The sequence below is a fragment of the Balaenoptera acutorostrata genome, chromosome 1, assembly GCF_949987535.1.
Source record: "Balaenoptera acutorostrata chromosome 1, mBalAcu1.1, whole genome shotgun sequence".
Taxonomy (NCBI): domain Eukaryota; kingdom Metazoa; phylum Chordata; class Mammalia; order Artiodactyla; family Balaenopteridae; genus Balaenoptera; species Balaenoptera acutorostrata.
Window position 1 is genome coordinate 16,129,083 of NC_080064.1, and position 19,790 is coordinate 16,148,872.

Consider the following 19,790-nt stretch of genomic DNA (forward strand, 5'->3'; position numbering starts at 1 on the left):
GGGGCGGCGGCGGCGGGTGGACCTGACTCCTTGGGGGACGCCTCGATAGGAGGGAAGGGGCGGCGGGGGAGTCGCAGGACCCGAGCCGGAGCCGCCGCCTCCTCCCGCTCCCGGGCTCGCCCGTCCCTGAGGCCCGAACCGGGCGGGGGCAGTGGGGGATCAGCGCTGCAGGCGCCACCGCAAGACCCGAGTCCCCGGAGCCGCCCCAGCCGCCCGCTAGCACGCACGCTGCCACGGCGTTCGCGGTTGCTGGGCAACGCCCCTGGCGTCACAGCCCGTGGCTCCCGAACGTCCGCGCGTTCTCCGCGCCCGGCGGGCCCCGAGAGCATCCCCCGGCTGGAGGCCGGCGCGCGGGGGCGGCCGTCGGGGAGGACCGGCACTGGCTTTGCTGGAGCATCTGCCGGCTCGGTGCCAGGTGCTGCACAGCCGTTCTCTTCTCCAGTCCCCACAGCCCCAGTTCAGAGAGGTTAAGCAACTTGCCCGAGGTGGCCCAGGGGAAGCCAGGCTTGACTCCACCTCGGAGAGAAATACTAGAGGAGCGGCCTCACCCGGGGGTTAGAGACCTACCGAGAAAGGCAACAGGACCTTGCTGCCCTTTATCCACATCCCTGTATTTACTCGGGAAGGCTGCCCCAGAGCCTATCACAGCCCTGAGGACAGAGCAAAGCTTCCCTCTGACGCTGCCCCTTGTTTTTATGAAGACTCAAGATAGAGAAACAGAACAAAAAACTTTGAAAGCTGGTCTTTTGGTTGGAGAGGCTGCCTGGCCTCTCTCCCCACCCCCACCCCGAGCACAAGTCCCTCCAGAATAGCGGCCGTCACACCTCCTCTACACTCCCCTTTGCACAGAAATTGTTAGCTATGTGCCTGCCGGGCACGGTGATAGACGCCGGGAGACAGCCCAGTCCCTGCCCTCCAGGTGCCCACAGTCTAGTGGGGGAGGCTGACATTTGAAACAAATGTCCCACAAACAAAAATCCCATAAGTAAGAGTATTAACAAACTAAAGGACCAGTTTTATGGAATATCTAGCCAGGAAACCTCACCCAGGCCGGGCAGGGGGGTCAGGGGCAGTCAGGGCAGGCTTCCTGAGACTGAGAGATGGTGAGGTTGAGGAGTTAATCAGGTAAAGGAAGAAGAGGAAGACAAGGAGGCCTGTGCAGGCTGTGCAAAGACCCTGTGGCACGTTGCAGGAGCAGAAGGAAAACCCGAGTGGCCAGAATATAAGGACTTGAGTCTTTTTCCTGTAGGAAATACCCACTGAAGGTTTTAAGCAGTAGAGTCATTGCTTGAATCTACCTACCCAATTCCTTCAAGACCTCCTGAGCCCCGGAGGACAGGATCTCCGTCTGGTTCATCATTCAGCACCAATGGAAGGTATGGTTGGCAAACAAAAGCGAAGCCGGCAAACTGGCAAAGACCTTGCCTTTCAAAGGAAAAGTCTGTACTATACAATCCGAAGAAATGCATTTTATTTATTTCAAGTCCACACAGTAAGGAGAGCTGGGCTACACAGCTGGCGCTGGTTGGAACAGAGAAAACTGTGGTCTATAATTAAGACATTGAGGCGTCTGCACATGTGGGTCAAAAACCTGTGTACTGTGTGATCCATAAAGGCTGTGAGAAGGAAGTTAAAGTACTTTGGGAACATTCCTGACACCTTGTCCACACAGATAACTTGTGCAACAAAATCCATCCCTTATAGAGGTTAAGACCAGTTATCAGGTCTTCTTAAATGTGTGAGACTCCAGGGCTGTAATCCTGGGCCCCATGTCACCAAACCCCTCTCCTTGCCAGGGAAATGTGAACCTGGTGCCTCCCACGAGGGGCCAGGGCTTTGCCCAGGGAGGAGATGGGTTCTGGTAGTAATGGCCGTAAAATGAGGCTGGGTTCCCACTCACATTCGGTATAAAATCAGTGCTGTGGTTCCAGTGAAAAGAGCCCCCAAAGGACGGCCTCCTCCTACCCCTTGTGACAAGAGTGACAAGGCCGCAGCCAAGACCAGTTGCTGAGCTGGAGGTTGTAAGCTGGGAACACCAGGCCTGAACTTCTGAGGCTCCTCCCCTCTTTTTATTCCGTTGGGGTTGCCCTCGTCCATGCAGCAGTCAGAAGTCTGTTACTTTCAAGGCGCTGAGCAGTCACATCCCCTCCCCAGATGGGGGAGAGGGCAGCCCCCAGACTCATGACTTGGCCTCTGCCTCAGGAATAGAAGTTCATCCAAAGTGAACTTGCTCCCTATCTTAATCTGGTAGATTCATGCCTGTCTGTCAAGTTTACTTATACAGGGGAACACCCAGATCCGTCAATCACCGCAGGGCCATTGCCTTAGACTAGCGTTATTTCCCTGGATGGACCCCCACTGCCCGCTGAGGCCAAATACCCTTTGGCAGGGCCCACATCAGTTCTACCTTTGGATGATTCCTCCCTGACCCCCATCCCCAAGGGGGCTGGCCTAGGGAAGTGGCCCCTGACAGATGCCCATTAAGGGAAATGCCACCATTGGGGGGCTTCCCAGGCAGCCACCAAACCCAGTCTGGCCTGCAGGATGAGTGGAGCAGGACCCCGGTCACCCCTCTAAGCCTGCAGCTCACTGCTGGCCCCTCCCAGTCAAATGGCCAAAGAAAGTGAGCCTGGGGGGGCAGGGGTGTGCTGGTGGGGATGAGACTGGGACATCCCTTCCAAGTAAGCAGGAACCACAAGTCCGTGGTTTTGAGTGGAGAAAAAGCAGCCTTCCTAGTCTGAAGGTTCACTGCGATTCTCTGCCCTGTCGGCCCATTCACGTCCCCTTCTGCACACAGGCGTCCACCTGCGTGTGGGCTTTGGGTGGCATGGCTCTTTGTCCGTCCTGCCGTTTCTGCACCCTCTTAAGCCCCACTCTTCAGAACTCAGGGGAAGACTCCTTTAGCCTCAAAGGACATGGGAAACAGGCCTCGCTCCGTCAGCCTGGATGTGGGCCCCAAGCTCCACCACGTCACCCCTGTTTCTCTCACGGAGAGGGTGGCCCGTCCCCACGCCTTCGCCCAAAGTGAGAACTCGCTCCTGCCTCTCCAGATACCTCTCCCTCATGTGTCTGGCTGCCTTGGCCAGGAGCTCTCTGGAGATGCCCAGTCAGGGCCCCAAGGCCTGGCCTCCTTAGGAGAGGCCTCCACCTCTGTTGGAGCAAACCTTCCTGCCCACCTTGGAAAGCTCCCCACCTAGGAGTAAGGTGAAGCCCAGAGAAGACAAGCATCCAAAGTCACCCAGCAAGTTCATGGAAGCCTGGAGCTCTGCCTGCCGCTCCTGCAATCCTGACAGGCCGTGTCCTGTGAGAAGCCACTGGCAATCCCCACTCTCAGGGCTCTGCCCACAGGCAGGGTAATGATGGAAGACTGGTCCAAAGGGCAGTGACCGGATGGAACTGGTGCCCAGCGGGGTGGAAGAAGGGCAGAGCAGAGCAGCCTGCTGAGGCCCAGGAGCCAGGATGAGGCGGGGCCTCTTGGCGTGGGGCTCAGCGTCCTAGCCCAGGCCCTGCAGTTCTGCTTCGGACTTGGCATGACCAAGGGGCCGGAGAGTCGGGGGAAGCCTGCCCTCGGGCCCGCAGTCCTGCTCCTCGTAGCCGGGGTTCAGGCGGCCCATGTCGAGGGAGCAGAAGAGGCTGCGCTCCGTCCCAGCGTGATGCTCCACCAGGGCCTCCAGGCTGGGGAACTCAGCCGGCAGGTGCTGGTGGGGGTGGGGGAGGAGGGGAAGGGACTTCAGCTCCAGCTCCCCCTTCCACATGGGCGAGCGCACCAAGCGCCCCCTCACACAGGATCCTGCCCCAGGAGGGAGGAGGATATTCAGCCCAGAGAGGACGCTGTCCTGCTCACAGCGAAACCACACCCCGGTTCCCTCCCTTTCTCTCCTCCCAGCCTGGACAGGACGGAGGCACTCAGCGTGGAAGTAACGCCACACATTTAAAAAGTCCTTCCTGCCCACCCCTGTCCCTGGAAACCTGTGATCAGGCCAAGACTCCAGACCTACAGACTCGGAGGCTGTGTGAGCTCACGCAAGCCTCTACCCTCTCTGATCAGTTTCCTCTACTGCTGAAAGATGAGTTAGAGAGTGGGAAAGCGTGACTTTTTAAAAGCCGAGATTTCTGTAAAAATGTGAGGCACCACCCTAGTCCAAGACTCTACCTAGCTGGAGCGAGAGGCCTTAGGGTGGAGCCAGCAGAGTACAGGTGGGGCCAATAGGCCAGTGGGGGCGGGGCCAGAAGGGCCAAGGACGAAAGAGCTGGATGGAGAGTTAAATAAGGGGTGGGGCCAGAGAGAGCCAATGGGGACCCGGGATGAGGGTGAGGCGGGCTCAGGACCTCAGTGGTTAGAAAAGGGCGGGGCTGGAGGGCGAGGGGCAGGGCCAGGAGCACTCTTACCTCCACGCAGTAGCGGCCTAGGTGGTTCCGGAAGACCTGGTGGGGCACCACGCCGCACTGTGTCCTCACCGACAGGCACCACTGGCCACTGGTGCCTGGCTCAGGCCAAAGCAGGAAGGCCCCAAGCACGTCTCTCCGCAGCAGGGCGAGGGCACTGGGCCTGGGGGGGCAGAAGGGAGAGGCTGAGGGCGGGCCCCCCAGTCAGGACCCAGCCTCAGCTTGCTTAATGGCGTCACAGCTCCACAGTATCGTGAACACAGCGCCTGCCCCAGAGTAGGCCCGCAACGGGAGGAAGCTTTTAGCCTTTCCTTCTAAAAGGTTTCCAAGGGGATCCTAATTGTTGACAACTTCAAGACCCAATCGGTAGAGAGCTGGCATTTAGGGAGCTGAACCCTGTGACAGGCCAGGCGCTGAAGGCTTTACCTGAATAAACTCATTTGATCCTCTCCACAGCCATGCAATGAAGGTCCTTTTATTATCCCCACTTCACACTTGAGAAAACTGAGGCCGACGGTGGGGAAGCCCCTGGCCTGAGGTCCCGAGGTCAGGAGGCCTCCACCCAAGTGCAGGGATGGACACACCTCAGGGCCTCGGGGGAGCCCACAGCCTATTTCTCTGACCGCCCCCCCCAAAGGGCTGGGCACCCCCTCCTACCTGGAGATGCCAGCAAAAGCCCAGATGTTCTCCGTCAGGCTGCCCTCGCTCTCCACCAGGCATGAGGGGCCCCCAGGACCCCGGGGCCAGGCCTCCCACGCGTCAGGAACTATGGAGACCATCCAGGGCACAGAGGAAGAGCGGTGGTCCCCTCCCGCGCCCAGCCCGGCCCACGCCCACAGGCCTCATCACCCCCGCGCTCGTCTCTTCCCCAGCCTCCTGCTCCCGGCCCAGTCTGCACACATCCTGCTTCCCCAAAGCACAGCGGCGCCCAGGCACATCCCCACGCACAGCCACTCCCCAGTCACAGCACATCGGCAGCTACGCAGTCGCCTCTGCAAGCCCCTGGGCACGCAGCCCCGGCTGCGCCCTCCTGCCCTCCCTCGCGTGGACACGAGGCCTCAGCACTCCCAGGCGCAGGCATCGACAGTCACGACCCCGCAGACACGCACACTCAGGCCCACCCTCGCCGACTCGCGCACCCGTGCCCGGCCACTCACAGGCCTCCCGAGCCGACAGCTGCAGCTGCATCTCGTAGGTGCAGGCGCGGTAGGCCCCGGAGCGGATCACCTTGCTGCGGATGGCCTTCTTGCGCACCAGCGTGGGCGAGCAGTACGGGTTCCCCAGGCGGGCGTGGCGGGCGCCCCCGCGGCTTTCCGACTCCGGCGGCTCCTTCTAGGGCACCAAGAGGACCCCGCAGGGGCGGCCAAGACTCAGGCCCAGCCATTATCCCCTCCCACGGAAGTCCAGAACCCGCCCCTCTTGATCCCCAAACCTTCGCCCAGTTCCCTTGTCCATGGCCCACTCCCTGGCTGGGGTCCCGCGTACCCCACTGCCCCCAGGCCCCTCTGCTGGCAGCCGCCCGAAGGAGACCAGCGCGTTAACGTTCCGTGAGAGCTGATCACCGCCGAGGGGTTCCCGTACTAGGCCAGGGGTGCCCCCAGGGCCGGACAGGGGCTTCAGGGACACGTCCCCTACGGGTCCCGGGCAGGGCTCAGGCCGTGCCCGTTGCTCAGGGTGCTGCGAGAGGTGAGCAAGCTGGAAGGAGCGGCAGAGCAGCAGGTGCAGGATCTGGACCTGGGGAGGGAGAGGGAGGCGGGCTCAGCGGGGGGAGGTTTCCCGGGGGGTTCCTCAGGCATCGGTCCACTCACCAGGGGGGCACGCAGCCCCTTGGCTTGGAATGCTCTTCCCTATTCTTCCGGGGAAAACTTCTTATCCCTCAAAACCTCACCACCATGCAGCATCCCCTGCCAGCTTCCTCTATTCATTTAACAAACACCGAGCATCTACCTTGTTCCAGGCATCATGCTTGGAGCTGGGACGACATGGGCTAAATGCACTCCTACCCCTAGGTTTACTACCCTCACCCTGTGCATTGTACCCTCTTGGAGGAGTGGCTAAGAGCCCAGGCCCTGAAGTCACAGAACCTGGGATCCAATCCTGGCTCCGTCACTTAGGAGCTGCTGTGTGACCCTGGGTACAGCATGGCATCTCTGCGCCTCAGTTTCCTCCTCCCCACCTCCCTGTGCCCCTTTAATGAAATGGACCACAGAAGACCCCCTGGAGAAGCCCAGCACTCTGGGGCCCACACATTCCATCCGCCACACACATCATCCAGGCCCAACACGTTGGAACTCTGAGCTCCAGATGATCAAGGGCCATGTCTCAGCCAGCTGTCACTCCAGTGGCCGGCACAGGGCTTGACATACAGGGGTGATGGCAAATGCTTGCTGCGCAGAACCAAACCCAGCCTCTGCTTGCCAAACAATTGGCTGCCGAGGCTCCACTGTTCATGGCGGCCATACTGGCTTTGACTTTCGGGATCTACCCGCCCACCCACTCTCCCCACGGGGCCAAGCACCAGAACAGTTCAACACCCGGACCCAGCCTCTGCTCTCAAAGAATTCCAGTGACTGTAGTTAGGGACAGACCGATGACAGAGTGCAGTTCGTGTCACAGGACCGCAGAAGGTATGGGGGGCGGTCTGGAGGATTCAAGGTGGGCTCCACAGACACACGGGCTGAGCCTCAAAGGGCAAGTTGGAATTTGCCAGGATGAGACGGGGAAGGGGTTGCAGGCAGAGAGAACAGCAAGGGCAAAGGCCTGGCAGTGTGACCCTCCGATCTCTAAGGGCACAGCCTGGTCCCCACCTCCAAGCTCGGGGAATGCTGAGGCCACTGACTCGCTTTGAGGGAGTCCTCAGAGGGCAGGGCCACAGAAGGAGCCAGGGTGGCAAGGGGTGCATGCCTGGAGGGGGCGCAGGCCAGCTTGGCTGAGCCGTCCACGGCCTCAGTCCCTGGAACCCACACTGAAGCACAGCACACCCCCCAGTGCTGCGCCCTCTGCCCTGGGCCCCAGGTACCTCTCCAGGCTGGCTGCCCACAAAGAGGTGGCAGAAGAGCTTGCTGGCCGGGCTCTGGGGATTTCGGGCCATGAAGGCAAACTGGCAGTCGGCTGGGCACCAGGTGGAGTAGAGTATGCGCCTCAGGGCGTGAGCCATCAGGAGCACCTGGGGATGCAGCAGGCACACCGGCCTCCATCAGACCCACCACGTGGCCTGCAGCTGCCAGCCCAGCGTGTGCCAGCCCAGCCCCAAGGGCCCCGCACACCCGCTGGCAGGCCTCCCGGGTCTGCTCTCCAGCCTGCACGCCCAGCTTCAGGCCCACCCTGCTTCTGGGGTGAAGAACTCTGCCCTCCTTCCAGGCCTGCCCAAACCACGCTTCACATGGGAACCCTCATCCTTCACAGGGGACCTGAGCTCGGGTCCCTTGCTCCCTGCTGCCAACCTGCTGGCTGGGGTGGTCATGCCAAGTTACAGAGCTGAGGGGCAGAGGGTTCAGGGCCTGCGGGTCACGGGGACAGGCAGTTGTGGCCAGCCCTGGGCTTGCACGCCTGGTCTCTGGAGTCAGGTGACTGGGGTTCAAATCCTGGCTCTGCCACTCACTCTCCGGGTGACTTGGGCCAGTGAGGGCAGCTCTCTGAGTCCTTGTTGTGACAAGTGGGGCTGGGGGGTGAGCGAGACCTCGTGCAGGTGGCACAGGCCCTGAACCCAGGGCCCCACAATGCACAGCCCTGCACACATTTGCACCAGTCCTAGGTGAGCGGCGCCGGAGTCGTGGGTCTCACAGTCTGGCACGCGGTTTAGTGTTCATCAAACACTGGTTTGCACCAAGAGGAGGATGGCGGACCAAGCAGGGGCTCCCAACTGGCCTCCAGCCTGCCTGGCCCTGTTCCACAGTCATGAGAGGCTAGCCACAGCCCACTGGCCAAGCCTGGGGACCCACAGAAACCTCATGGGGCTGGTTGGTCCTGATGCTCAGGCCAGGAGGTGGCCCCCGGAGATTTTGGAGGGCTGGGGGCCAGGGGGTGAGAGGGAGGAGAAACTGTCGTCCACGCTTGCCAGGGCGGGAGGGCCTTGGAGAGAGGACGTCCAAAGGCCCAGAGCAGGCTGGGCAGCCGGGGAGGCTGGAGGGGCAGTGCAGGGCTGGGTGGAGGCGAGTGCATCCCCAGGGAGTAGGACACCTGTCCGGTCCTCACCTGCACCCACACGGGTTCCTACCTCACCCTCCCCGCTGTAGATCTTGAGGCCCTGAAGGCTGAATTTCAGGATGACAGCCCGGCGGCGGGGACAGTCCTGGGGGGGAGACAGTTGGTGGGGGGCAGACATTACCTCCCAGGCCCTGCCCTGCCCAGCCCAGCCTCTGTACTAGTCCCCCTGGGCTGGTCAGCCACCTCCACCCCAGCGGCCAGGGGACTGAGCCCTGGACAGGGAGCCCCCAGGAGCCGGGGAAGTGTGGATGGCTCCTGGCAGACCAACCTGGGCCATGTTGTGACCACCCCGCAGCTCTCCCACCTGTGGCTTCCACCTGTGGGGCACAGGTCATGACCGCCCAAGGGAGGGGGCCCCAGGGCTTCAGGGGCTTGGCTCCAGGAGCCCGGGTGTGGTCCTGACAGGGCCCATCTCTCGGAATGGCGTTGGTGCTGCCCCTCCCTGGGCCTCACTTGTTCCATCTCTCTGAATGGCGGTTGGGACGGATCACAGGGTCTCGGGGCCGTTCCCAGGCCGACACCCCAAGGCTGTGATCCCCCGCAGGGAAGTGCGCTCCCCAGCCCCCAGCCCCTACCTTCAGTGTCCACAGCTGTTGCTGCACCAGCCATGCGCTCTCCTGGGTGTCCAGGTCATCCACGGGGAAGGAGCCCACGTACTGCTTGGGGGTGGGGTGGGGGGTGGGAGGGCGGCGCAGGGGGTCAGGCCCTATGGCTCCTGACCCCCGTCCTCCAAATCGCCCTCCACGCACACACTCCGCTCTGTCGGGCAGGCTGTGGACGGTGACAGAGCGCGGACTCGGAGTCCAGGCTCTGCTACTTTCCCTGGTGAAGCCACTCGGCCCCTCTGCGGCCCCATCGCCTCATCCGTGCACACACACTCCAGAGCTGGGGCCACCGAAATGGGCCCGTGACCCACGAATCCTCCCCACCCCCAGGGCCTGCCACCCAGTCACGGCCCATCGGAGCCCAGCGCGTGGGGAGGGGCGGGGCGGGGCGGGGCGGGGCGGGGCGGGGCGGGCCCACCCACCTGGGCAAACTTGGTGATGCACCTGGGCCGGTGAGGGGCAGGGCCGCAGTCGGAGGCTCTCCGGCCCCCCGCCCCGGCCTTCTGCATGGCCCCCAGGGTGCCCGGCTTCAGGGTCCGCAGGAGAGAAGGCTGCAAAGGGCGGGGGAGGAGGGCTGGTGCCCAGGCGGTCGAGCCTCAGAGCGCCCATCAGAGGCCGCCAAGCTCTTGCATCCAACAAACGCTGCCTGAGCACTGGCTGTGTGCCAGGCAGTATCCTGGGCGCTGGGACCCAGGGGACACACGGCCCTGACCAATATGACAAACTCCCTGCCTGCCCTCATGGAGCCGACAGTAAACTAAATAATAAGTAAGATATGGAATATGCTACATGGTGATAAAGCAGAGAGGAGGAAATGAAGGGCAGGCTGGGGTTGACTACAGCCGAGAAGGCCTCGCTGAGGAGTGAGCTTCAGGAAAGAGCTGGAGGAAGGGGGTGCAGCCGTGTAACCAGCTTGTGCAAAGCGCCAGGGGAGGGGGACAGCCTGGGAAGGCAGCACCCAAGAGGAGGGATGTGACAGCGGCGAGGACAGAGTCTGCAAAGGCACGGAGGAGTGAAGGCAGCTGGGGCCCTGAGGTAGAACTTAGCAGAGCAGCAGCCGGGTTGGGATCAGCCTTCAACGTCACACTGGGGCTCTGCCCTGTGGGCAGTGGGGAGCCACGGCAGGTTCCAGGGCAGGAGCTCTGGAGTCCACAGGGGCAGGGGGCACTGGATGGCCAAGGCTGCGTCACGGGGCCCGGGCTCCTTCCACCCAGCCTGACTCCAGCCCCTGCCAGAAGACCCCACCCCAACCAGACCGGACACTGATGCTGAGGCAGGGGGTAGGGAGGGTGGACAATTGCCCCCGGGGGTGCTGAGGAGCCCTGCCACCCAGGATCTGGTCTTTCCTGGGGCCCCTCTCCCAGATCCACCAGCGGGGGAAGAGGAGGAAAGCTGCCTTCTAGACCGTCCTCAAGGGCAGGGAGAGCACTTACTCCCCGTCAGAGCTCAGACCACAGCTGGTGCTCAGTGAACATGGAGTAAACGCGTCACAGACAGAATGGCTGAATGCCTCTGCCTAGGTCCCAGGGACTCAGCTCCCTCAGGCTTCCCTGGGGCCAACTTAGACTCCCACCTCCATCCCCCATCCTGGCGGGCTCCGTCTCACCAGGCTACTTGTAATCACTGCACTTGGGATCACAGAGACCTGGGTCCAAATCCTGTGTGACCTTGGGCAAGCTGCCTCACCTCTCTGAGCCTCCATTTCCTTGTCCCCAAACCTGGGATGACATGAGGAGTCAATGAGAATTGAATGGAGGCGCAGAACCCAGCACGATGCCTGCCAGGCTCAGAGCTGTGATCAACAAGTACAGTCTCACGAGGGATGGGGAACCCCCAAACCTGATGGTCAGGCAGGAGCTTGGCAGGACAGCGAGGTCGGACCACTTTCAGTGCCATCCTTGCACCGGGCCACACCTGAGAAGAGACCACCCGGTCCAGGAGTGGGGGGACCTGCCTGGGAGTCATGATTCCCGCCAGGAGAAAGCAGGGATCAGACAGGGCGCTGGGCAGGAAATGGGTGCATCCCAGGTGTGCTCTCGCACCTGCAGGAGTCCTGGAGAAGGAGGGTTTGGGTGCTTTGGAGCTGACTCAGCGCCGAGGGCCCAGGAACGGCCCCTACCTCAGCCTGCCCCTGACCTTCAACCCCAGGCTCAGGACAGGTGGGGGCACCAGCAACAATCGACCACATCCGGTGAGCGGCCAGTAAGGGAAAAGCCAGCAAATAAAGGCTGCATGGTCCCTTTGAAGACTTCCTGGTTCCGCCCTCCTGGCACCTCTCTACTTTTTGATCCTAATTATTTTTCACATCACGTCCATTACCTACTGTCATTTTACGTTTAAATACAGCAAGTTAGGTGTGTAACTGGCACAAGAGCTACGTGGCCTCGGTTCCAGGTGTGAAGACGGGGCTTCCAGGGAACTCGCCTTTCAACTTCATAATCACATCCTGGGCTGGGATGCCCGGAACCCGTGGGCGGGGGCGGGGGCGGGGGCGGGGAGAAGGGGGTGGGAGGAGGCAAAGACCAAAAACCAAACGGGGCAAAAGGGAGAGAGCAAAGGAACCCAGGATGAAAAGGCAGCCAACAGAAGTGGGGACAGAGGAGTGGGAAGAAAGACAGTAGAGAAAGAGATAAAGGAGAGATGGGAGGAGGGAGAGATGGGGAGCACATTTCACATGCTGCCGGCGCTGCTGACACAGTCCCGCAGACGCTAAGCGTGTAAGATGGAAAGGAGCCACGAGGGCTGTGGCGCACGCACAGGCCGGGACCGCTGTGTCTAAGGCTGTGCACAGCCTCCTCCCTCCAGATCCAGAGCCGCAGCTTCCTTGGGGACACCCCAGGGTGCAGGCTGCGGGGTGCGGGTGGGGAGGCCACTGGCCCTCTTATGGGTCCCCCCTCACCCCCCATCACCTGATCCTTCCCCCACCCCGGAAAACTGGAAGTTTCTTCCCCCCAAGCCTGAGAGGTGCAGTGCATTTCGGCCCCAGGCCTCAAGTTGGGGGCTGCCCAGGGGACCAGGGAGGGTGCAGGCTCACCCTAACCCTGGAAACAGACCCGCTTACCTGTTCCAGGCACAGACACCCACTTATCCCTTTGGATCAGACCTGTTTTTCTGAGGTTTTGCACAGGAGCATGGCTCTGGGCCAGAACCTTCCTAAGCAGACACATTTGAAATGAGACTGGGGCACTTCTCTTGCTCCTCTGAGGTTTTCCAGGTGGCCCTGCTTAGAGACAGGGAACTGGATGAGTTGACTACCTCGAGGGTCACGGACAGAGGCCCTCTGCTGCACTGCACTGTAGCTGAATGGTTGTCATAAGGAGGGCCCACCTTCCAGCATCGTGGGAGACCACTCAGCCTGCAGACTCTGTGCTTAGCACATGGTGGCTCAGGAGGTGAAGTCACTTGCCCAAGGTCACACAGCATAGGGGAGAGCTCGGAAGCAAGCCTGGGTCTCTGGGGGCTCTTTCCCCAGGCCATGGCAGCGCCCTCCCCCAAGTGAGCAGGGTGTCCACCTTTGGAGTTTGGTGGGTCCCAGCCTATCCAGGGGCAGGTGAGGCAAGGAAGCAGCGGCAGTGGCCCGGAACACCTCCGGTGCTGGGGGCGGATCTGATCAGCAAAACAGCTGCTTTCTCTCTGACTGCCTCCTGGGCCAGATGGTCTGGGGCTGCCAGGGCCACTCCAGTCACCTGCCTCACCTCCACTGGCTTTGGCTCAGCAGCACAGAAGAGCCCCCTGCCCCCAGTACAACCCCTGGTGCCGCCCCTACCTGCCTGGACCACAGGGTGGGAGAGATTGAACCATGCAGCCTAGGGTCAAGATAGTGGACTGTGGGGTCCCACAAGGTTGGCTGATGTAACCAACAAGTCACAACCTCTCAGACTCCATTTCCTCAGCCTTAAAGTGGGGTAGTAATAGCAGCTGCCTCCTGGAGTTGTTCATCTATCTGTTCCTGCTGAGAATATTTCCAAGCGCTACGTGCCAGGTGAACAAAACAAAGTCCCAGCCCTCACGGAGCACCCAAGCTGGGTTGGGGGGACAGTACTAGAAATCAACATTTCAGGAGGGGCTTCCCTGGTGGTGCAGTGGTTAAGAATCCGCCTGCCAATGCAGGGGACACGGGTTCGAGCCCTGGTCCGGGAAGATTGCACATGCCCCAGAGCAACAGCCCGTGCGCCACAACTACTGAGCCTGCGCTTTAGAGCCCGCGAGCCACAACTACTGAGCCCAAGTGCCACAACTGCTGAAGCCCGCGCGCCTAGAGCCCGTGCTCCACAACAAGAGAAGCCACCGCAATGAGAAGTCTGCGCACCGCAAGGAAGAGTAGCCCTTGCTCACCGCAACGAGAGAAAGCCCGCGCGCAGCAACGAAGACCCAACGCAGCCAAAATAAAAAATAAAATAAATAAATTTTTTAAAAACCCCAAACATTTCAGGGGGCTTAAGTTACTTGGAGGAAAATACAGCAAGGTGAAGAAGATACGAGATGTGTGTGCGTGTGGGGTGGGGAAGGTGGTGCTATCAGTACAGGGCGGTCTCTCCATACAGACGACATTAAGCGGAAAGTGCTGTTTTCAGGATTAAGTGGGGCCAAACCACATACGGGGCAAGCGTCCAGGCGGTACGGAGCGCTCCATAGCGTAGGTATTTATTCCTGGGGAGCGCTGCCAGGGCTTTCAGCTGACGGTCCCCGGCCGGCCCGGGGCGGAGAAAGTCTTCGGACCGACGGAGGGGCGACCGAGGCAGGACGCTAGCGGAGGGGCGGTGGAAGTGACGGATGGTGATGGTGGAGGTGATGGATGATGACGGTGATGGGGAAGGGACAGAGGTGCTTCTCCCCATCCGAGAACCTCCCCCATCTCCGCTCCTGGGGACCGAGTCCCGCTCCCGCCGGTCAGCCAGTCCCAGTCCCAGCCCCCGCCCGGCTCCCCGGCGCTCACTCACCGCGGCCGCCGCGTCTCGAGCCGCGTCCTGCAGCTCGGCGCTGCGACCCCCGCGCAGCCCCGAGCGTCTCCACCGCCCATCCGGGAGCCCGCCCCGCCCCTACCGCCTCCCTCCCAGGGCCCCCCCCGCTCCCCGCGCGTCCCCCACGTGGCCGCGGGAACCAGCGCCCGGGTCACCTCGGCCCTCGCCCACCCAATCGGCGCCCGCGGGGCGGCTCCGCTCGGCCGCGCCGTCCAATCGGCGGCCGCGAGGGGCCCTGGTGCCGCCCCCGCCGTCTCGCACCCGGGCGCTCCGCCTTAAAGGGAGGGAGGGGCAGCTCCCTCCCGCCGAGGGCGCCTCTTCCCGGGTGGGGGACCTGAGTGCCTCGTGCCTCGGGCCTCGCCGAAGGGTCCCTCCTCCTGAAGAGTCTTTCTCTCCCGCCCCCTAGCTAGCTCCTCCTCGTCCTGTCGGCGGCGGCTGCGGCAGCTACTCCTCCGAGAAGCTTCCCTGACAACCAGTGACTCCTCCACCTCCTGAAGAGCCCTCGCCACTCCTGTCCGTCATCCTACTCCTCTTACTAGAGTGCGAGCAGCCTCGGCCAGAAGGGCCTCCATCCCCAGTGCGCAGGGCAGCCTGGCCCGCAGGAGGCCTTCAGGGATTGTCATCTTGATGAGTGAATGAATGCGCGCAGGGCCCGGCCTCTGGGGAACTCGGCCAGTCTCTCCCTTCCTTCCCTCAGCCCCAGAGGGGTGGGGATGTGGCGCATCCCTTTCCTCGCCCTCTTCCCGCCGGCCGTTCTGGGCCTTTCTCGTAAGAGAGTTAACTGAGCCTGCCCAGCCCGCTCGAGAAGTCTCGGCACGAACGTTATCACTTATCACTGCACGGGGCCGTGACCATGCCCTTCGGGTTACACGGAAATCCACTGAGATGGGGGGAAACTGGTGAGCAAATCCAGCCCAGGGTGTCAGCCACAGCTTGGAGATGGAGAGCGCTTTTGTTCCCAAAGGGCCCAGAACCTTGTAGGTGCCAAAAAATAAACAGCAAGCCCGATTCAGTCCGGCCTTTGGCGGGTATGACACCTGAATTCTGCAGAGGAAACACCAGCATTGCCACACGGCAGGAAAGCAGGGACACAGGGGCGGCACAGGCTGCACCCCCGCAGGTGGGCACCCTGAGAGGTAGGCGGGCACAGCAGAGGTCTGAGGGCCTCAGGGGAGTTGGGAAGGAGGCACGTGTGAGCCATGCTGGCCTGCGGGGCATTGCTTTGTCTCCCCAGAGCACCTGGATGCCCTTCCAAGAGGCCGCAGCGAGGTGTAATGCTTCGAGGCTTGGTCCCAAATCTGGGCACTTCCTCTGACTAGGTGTGGGACCTTGGGCAAGCACCTGAATCACTTTAATCCTCCTGCGCCTCATCTGGAAGTATTACTAACACCTGAATCATAGGGACGTGAGGGTTCCCACGAGTTAGCGTGGGCAAAGTGCTTGGCACAGTGCCTGACCCACGGTAAGTGAAGTGCTCAGTGGATATTAGCTGCTGTTAGACTTTGCTGTTTTTCTTGAGTTTCTTTTATACATTATTATTTTTTTTTTTCTCTTATACATTATTGAACGGCAAGTGTCTGTTGAGTTCGCATGCCAGGTGCTCTGGAAAACCCTTCACCGAGGCCATGGGACAACCCTGAGCCCATTGATGAGAAAGATCGATTGATTTACAACTTGGTCCTGCTTTCCGAAAATCCCAATTTATGAAACTCAGGGTACACAAAGGATGAAGGGTTAATTCTTACTAGCTTTCCTAAAAAGCATGTAAATTTTAAATAGAGAACTTGCCAATTACTAGACCACAGTCCCCATTTTGATACTCTTCAGAGAAAACAACACAAGCCACAGCAGAATTAACTACTGGCTCTAATGAGTTCCTGAGGCACACAATTCATCCTGATGCCTATAATTTTAAAAATAGCAACAGGAATTTGTTTCAGGTCAAAATGAAAAAAGACCAAGGAATTAAATTCAGATGGTGAAACCGTTAAAACCAGAGGGAGAATTTTGCCTTCTAAATCTTTCTCAGGAGAAAGGGACAGAGGGTGAAGATCTGAGTGGCAGGCACTGTGCTAGATCCCTGGGACACAGAAATTTACAACAGAACACCACAAAAACCAGACCTGGGAAGATACATGTGTGGAAAATGTATGTGACATTGACTCCTGACTTTGTGACCACCAAGGATCCTCTTCTTATTGGTCTTCACCAATACACTCACTCAGGAATATGTTTCAAAACCAAATGGATTTATACATTTGAAGTTCATTTCTTCATTTTTATTTGTGTACCAGAGTAACGTAACCGCCTGTCTGAGCTCAGGTTACCAAACTCAGTGGACCTAATTCCACCAAAAGCACAGAAACTCTGAGCTTCTACCATGCATGTAGCCTTAGTAAATGTACAACAGATGTACAAGCTCCGAGGTTTGCACCAAGGGAAACAAACTTCAGTGGGAGTCAGCCATCTCCTGGGTGAGCCAAGCTAGTTCCGCTCAGGGCTGCAGCATGAAACGGCCACCACCGCATCATTATCTGCCCCACATATCTCATCCTACATTCCTGACAGCTCTTGGGAGCCATCAGGTATAGAACCTCAACCACTGGATTAATGACTCACTTTTGCTGGAAGACCAGAGAAATCATCCCTATTAAGCAGGGGAAGGAATGACAAGGCAAGCTAGGGTGGTGGGGTCGTGATCCCTGAACAGGTGAGGGCGCATGGCCCTGTCATGGCATTTCCTGATGAGTCAGTGACAGTGACTAAACCATACAGGTGTGATCTTGCTATCACAACCTTCCCTTTTCACTAGAAACCCCAGAATCTGGTACTGGAGTTGCCAGCTGGTGAATGTGAGTGGGAAGTAACATCACATCCTTTCCAAGCCCGTCTGCAACAAGAGGACTGAAACTGGAGCCAAGATGCTGAGCTTGGAACAGGCCTCAGCACAGCATCCCATACGCATCTGGCTTTTACAGCGCACGTTTCCATGTTTCCTCAGCAATACCTTCCCATGTTGGTAGCTACTTTCAACCTTGAGCACCATGCTTTCCTTCCCTCGGGTGTGTCCTAATGGCCATCCCTGCAACTTACCCTCCTCCCCCCAACATCTTACACACCCCCTCATGTAAGTGACCTAGAACAGATTTTTTTTTTTTTTTAATTCTACGATATGTTATGGGCTGAATTGTGTCTTTTCTCCCCAAATTAATATGTTGGAGTCCTAACACCTAGTACCTCAGAGCATGACTATATTTAGAGATAGGGTCTGTAAAGAGGTAATTACATTAAAATGAGGTTATTAGGGTGGGCACTGATCCTATATGACTGGTATGCTTATAAGAGGAAATTTGGACACAGACACACACAGAAGTAAGATGACGTGCCTGCAGGGAGAAGACAGCCAACCACAAGCCAAGGAGAGAGGCCGGGAGCAGATCCTTCCCTCCGCCCTCGGAAGGCGCTAACCCTGATGACACCTTGATCTTGGATTTCTAGACTCCAGAACTGAGAAAATAAATTGCTGTTGTTCAAGCGCCCTGGTCTGTGCTATTTTGTTATGGGCCAAGGAGACTAATACAGTGATTAAAATAAGATTCCTTTTCATTCATTCACAAAGCAGACTAGACCACAACATTCTATGGCCAGATCCTCTCTCTTTCTGGTGTCTTCTGGGTGGCAAAAAGTGTGGAGGTTACAGGATCAGAGAAATGTTATCTAATCTAGTTCAACTCTCTCTCGTTTCCAGTTGAGAACCAGAAGGTTCTGTGGCTTGCCTGAAGTTGCAGTCTTAGTTCCAAAGGGGTACAGAATGCAGGCACCTCCACCCACCCTCTCAGTCACGGTTAGGGCAGTGCTTCCAGTGGTTTTGGAGAAGAGGGAACGGGCACTCCCTGGGGATCACCTGGTAGAGCCTCAGTGCTGCCGCTGCTTTATTTCTAGGAAATCTTGTTTTATCTTAGTGACTATTGTGGACTTTGTACTTCCTTCTACTTCTTTTGATATTAACATAAAGCACTGCCCCCGATACTTTGGAATAAAACGAGTGCCCCAGAAATAGGTATTTAATCTTGTTGCTACCTCTACCCCATTTGAGAAGCAGGGGAACAAGGAATAGTTCCTAGTACTTTTCCAACTGAAAAGTACAGGTTTAAACAGGACCCCTCCCCAGAAACACTCATTAGAGGCTTTGTTGTCAGACAGGAGTCTAGGGATGCATTTCAGAAAGTAAAGAAACGCAGGTAATATCAAATACTATCCAAAATAACGTCTATGTTGAAAACATAAGCTGGTAATAATATTTAACGGAGATTTTAAAAAGATTGCACATCGAGTAGCTGCGGTTTCTCTGCAGCCCCGCTCTTCATCCACAGCCAGCTAAGGCCCCAGGTTTGGCCCAGGTGGCAGCCAATGGCTACCTAGGCCTCTGGTGACCCCAGCCTAGAAGGAACTCACTTCTCTCGTCCACTTGGCTGCTCTTCTCTCCTGCTCCCTGGCATCTGTAACTCAAAGCTGTATATGTTTCTTTTTTCCTGCTCATCTTTTAACAAGTAAGCTCCTAGTGGTTTAAAAATCTGCTAACTGGAAAAAAAAAATTCTGTTAACCACTGCCCATTCATCTATGGTCTGTCCCTCTTGTAACTTGTTGCCAGACATCTTCCTACCTGAGCTCTCAGTGTATAAACCCGCTAAGGAAGGTGGGGCAGCAAGGTGATTGGTCGAGTCTGCCACGCCTTGGTTTACGTCTAACTCCACCACTTACTACATGTTTAATTGGGGGGAAATTAGCAAAATTTGCTTCTGAAAATTGGGGATAATTTCACATACTTTTTTTTTTTTTTTTAAATGAGGATCTTGAATCAGATGCATATGTTTGATTGATTGATTGATTGATTTTGGCTGTGTTGGGTCTTCGTTTCTGTGCGAGGGCTTTCTCCAGTTGTGGCAAGCGGGGGCCACTCTTCATCGCGATGCGCGGGCCTCTCACCGTCGCAGCCTCTCTCGTTGCGGAGCACAGGCTCCAGACGCGCAGGCTCAGCAGTTGTGGCTCACGGGCCCAGCCGCTCTGCGGCATGTGGGATCTTCCCAGGCCAGGGCTCGAACCCGTGTCCCCTGCATTAGCAGGCAGACTCTCAACCACTGCGCCACCAGGGAAGCCCTCACATACTTTTTTAAAAATAAATTTATCTATTTTTATTTTTGGCTGCATTGGGTCTTCGTGCAGGCTTTCTCTAGTTGCGGTGAGCGGGCTTCTCATTGCGGTGGCTTCTCTTGTTGTGGAGCACAGGCTCTAGGCGCATGGGCTTCAGTAGTTGTGGCACGCGGGCTCAGTAGTTGTGGCTCGCGGGCTCTAGAGCGCAGGCTCAGTAGTTGTGGTGCATGGGCTTAGCTGCTCCGTGGCATGTGGGATCTTCCCGGACCAGGGCTCGAACCCCGTGTCCCCTGCATTGGCAGGCGGATTCTTAACCTCTGCACTACCAGGGAAGTCCAATATCACATACTTTTGAGAATATATTTGTGACGATTTGAGATAGTGTGATTAAAGTGCCTAACAACAGGAAACTACAATGAATGGTAGTTGAAACAACAAAACCGAATTCTTGTGAAATTGGATGTTCTGTCTCATTTAAAA

The 19,790-nt window shown here is 58.3% G+C and overlaps 1 protein-coding gene across 12 annotated transcripts; it reads right to left on the reverse strand.

The window, feature by feature from the left end:
• Nucleotides 1-1,463: 1,463 nt before the first annotated feature.
• SH2D5 (SH2 domain containing 5) lies at nucleotides 1,464-14,254 on the reverse strand. Of its 12 annotated transcripts, none has more exons than XM_057533130.1 (11): nucleotides 14,138-14,254; nucleotides 12,259-12,417; nucleotides 9,620-9,771; nucleotides 9,168-9,248; nucleotides 8,603-8,677; nucleotides 7,406-7,552; nucleotides 5,872-6,120; nucleotides 5,544-5,718; nucleotides 5,044-5,152; nucleotides 4,390-4,549; nucleotides 1,464-3,698 (listed from the first exon to the last, which is right to left on the reverse strand). In XM_057533130.1, the coding sequence occupies exons 2-11, from the start codon at nucleotides 12,362-12,364 to the stop codon at nucleotides 3,495-3,497; spliced, it is 1,458 nt and encodes a 485-aa protein (XP_057389113.1). In that variant the 5' UTR covers nucleotides 12,365-12,417; nucleotides 14,138-14,254; the 3' UTR covers nucleotides 1,464-3,494. The 12 variants fall into 12 exon arrangements, with proteins under 12 accessions (XP_057389113.1, XP_057389130.1, XP_057389126.1 ...); XM_057533147.1 differs by having other exon boundaries at nucleotides 5,544-5,715; nucleotides 5,968-6,120; nucleotides 9,168-9,251; XM_057533143.1 differs by having other exon boundaries at nucleotides 5,968-6,120; nucleotides 9,168-9,251.
• Nucleotides 14,255-19,790: the final 5,536 nt, after the last annotated feature.

Bases quoted from the DNA above. Each gene is read 5' to 3' on its own strand.
- SH2D5 (XM_057533124.1), bottom strand. From the start codon at position 12,364: ATGTGTCTGCTTAGGAAGGTTCTGGCCCAGAGCCATGCTCCTGTGCAA. The intron at 9,252-9,619 runs GTGGGTGGGCCC...CCCACCCCCAAG, and splicing joins GCATCACCAAGTTTGCCCAG to CAGTACGTGGGCTCCTTCCC. The intron at 5,153-5,543 runs GTGAGTGGCCGG...TGGTCTCCATAG, and splicing joins GCTGTCGGCTCGGGAGGCCT to TTCCTGACGCGTGGGAGGCC.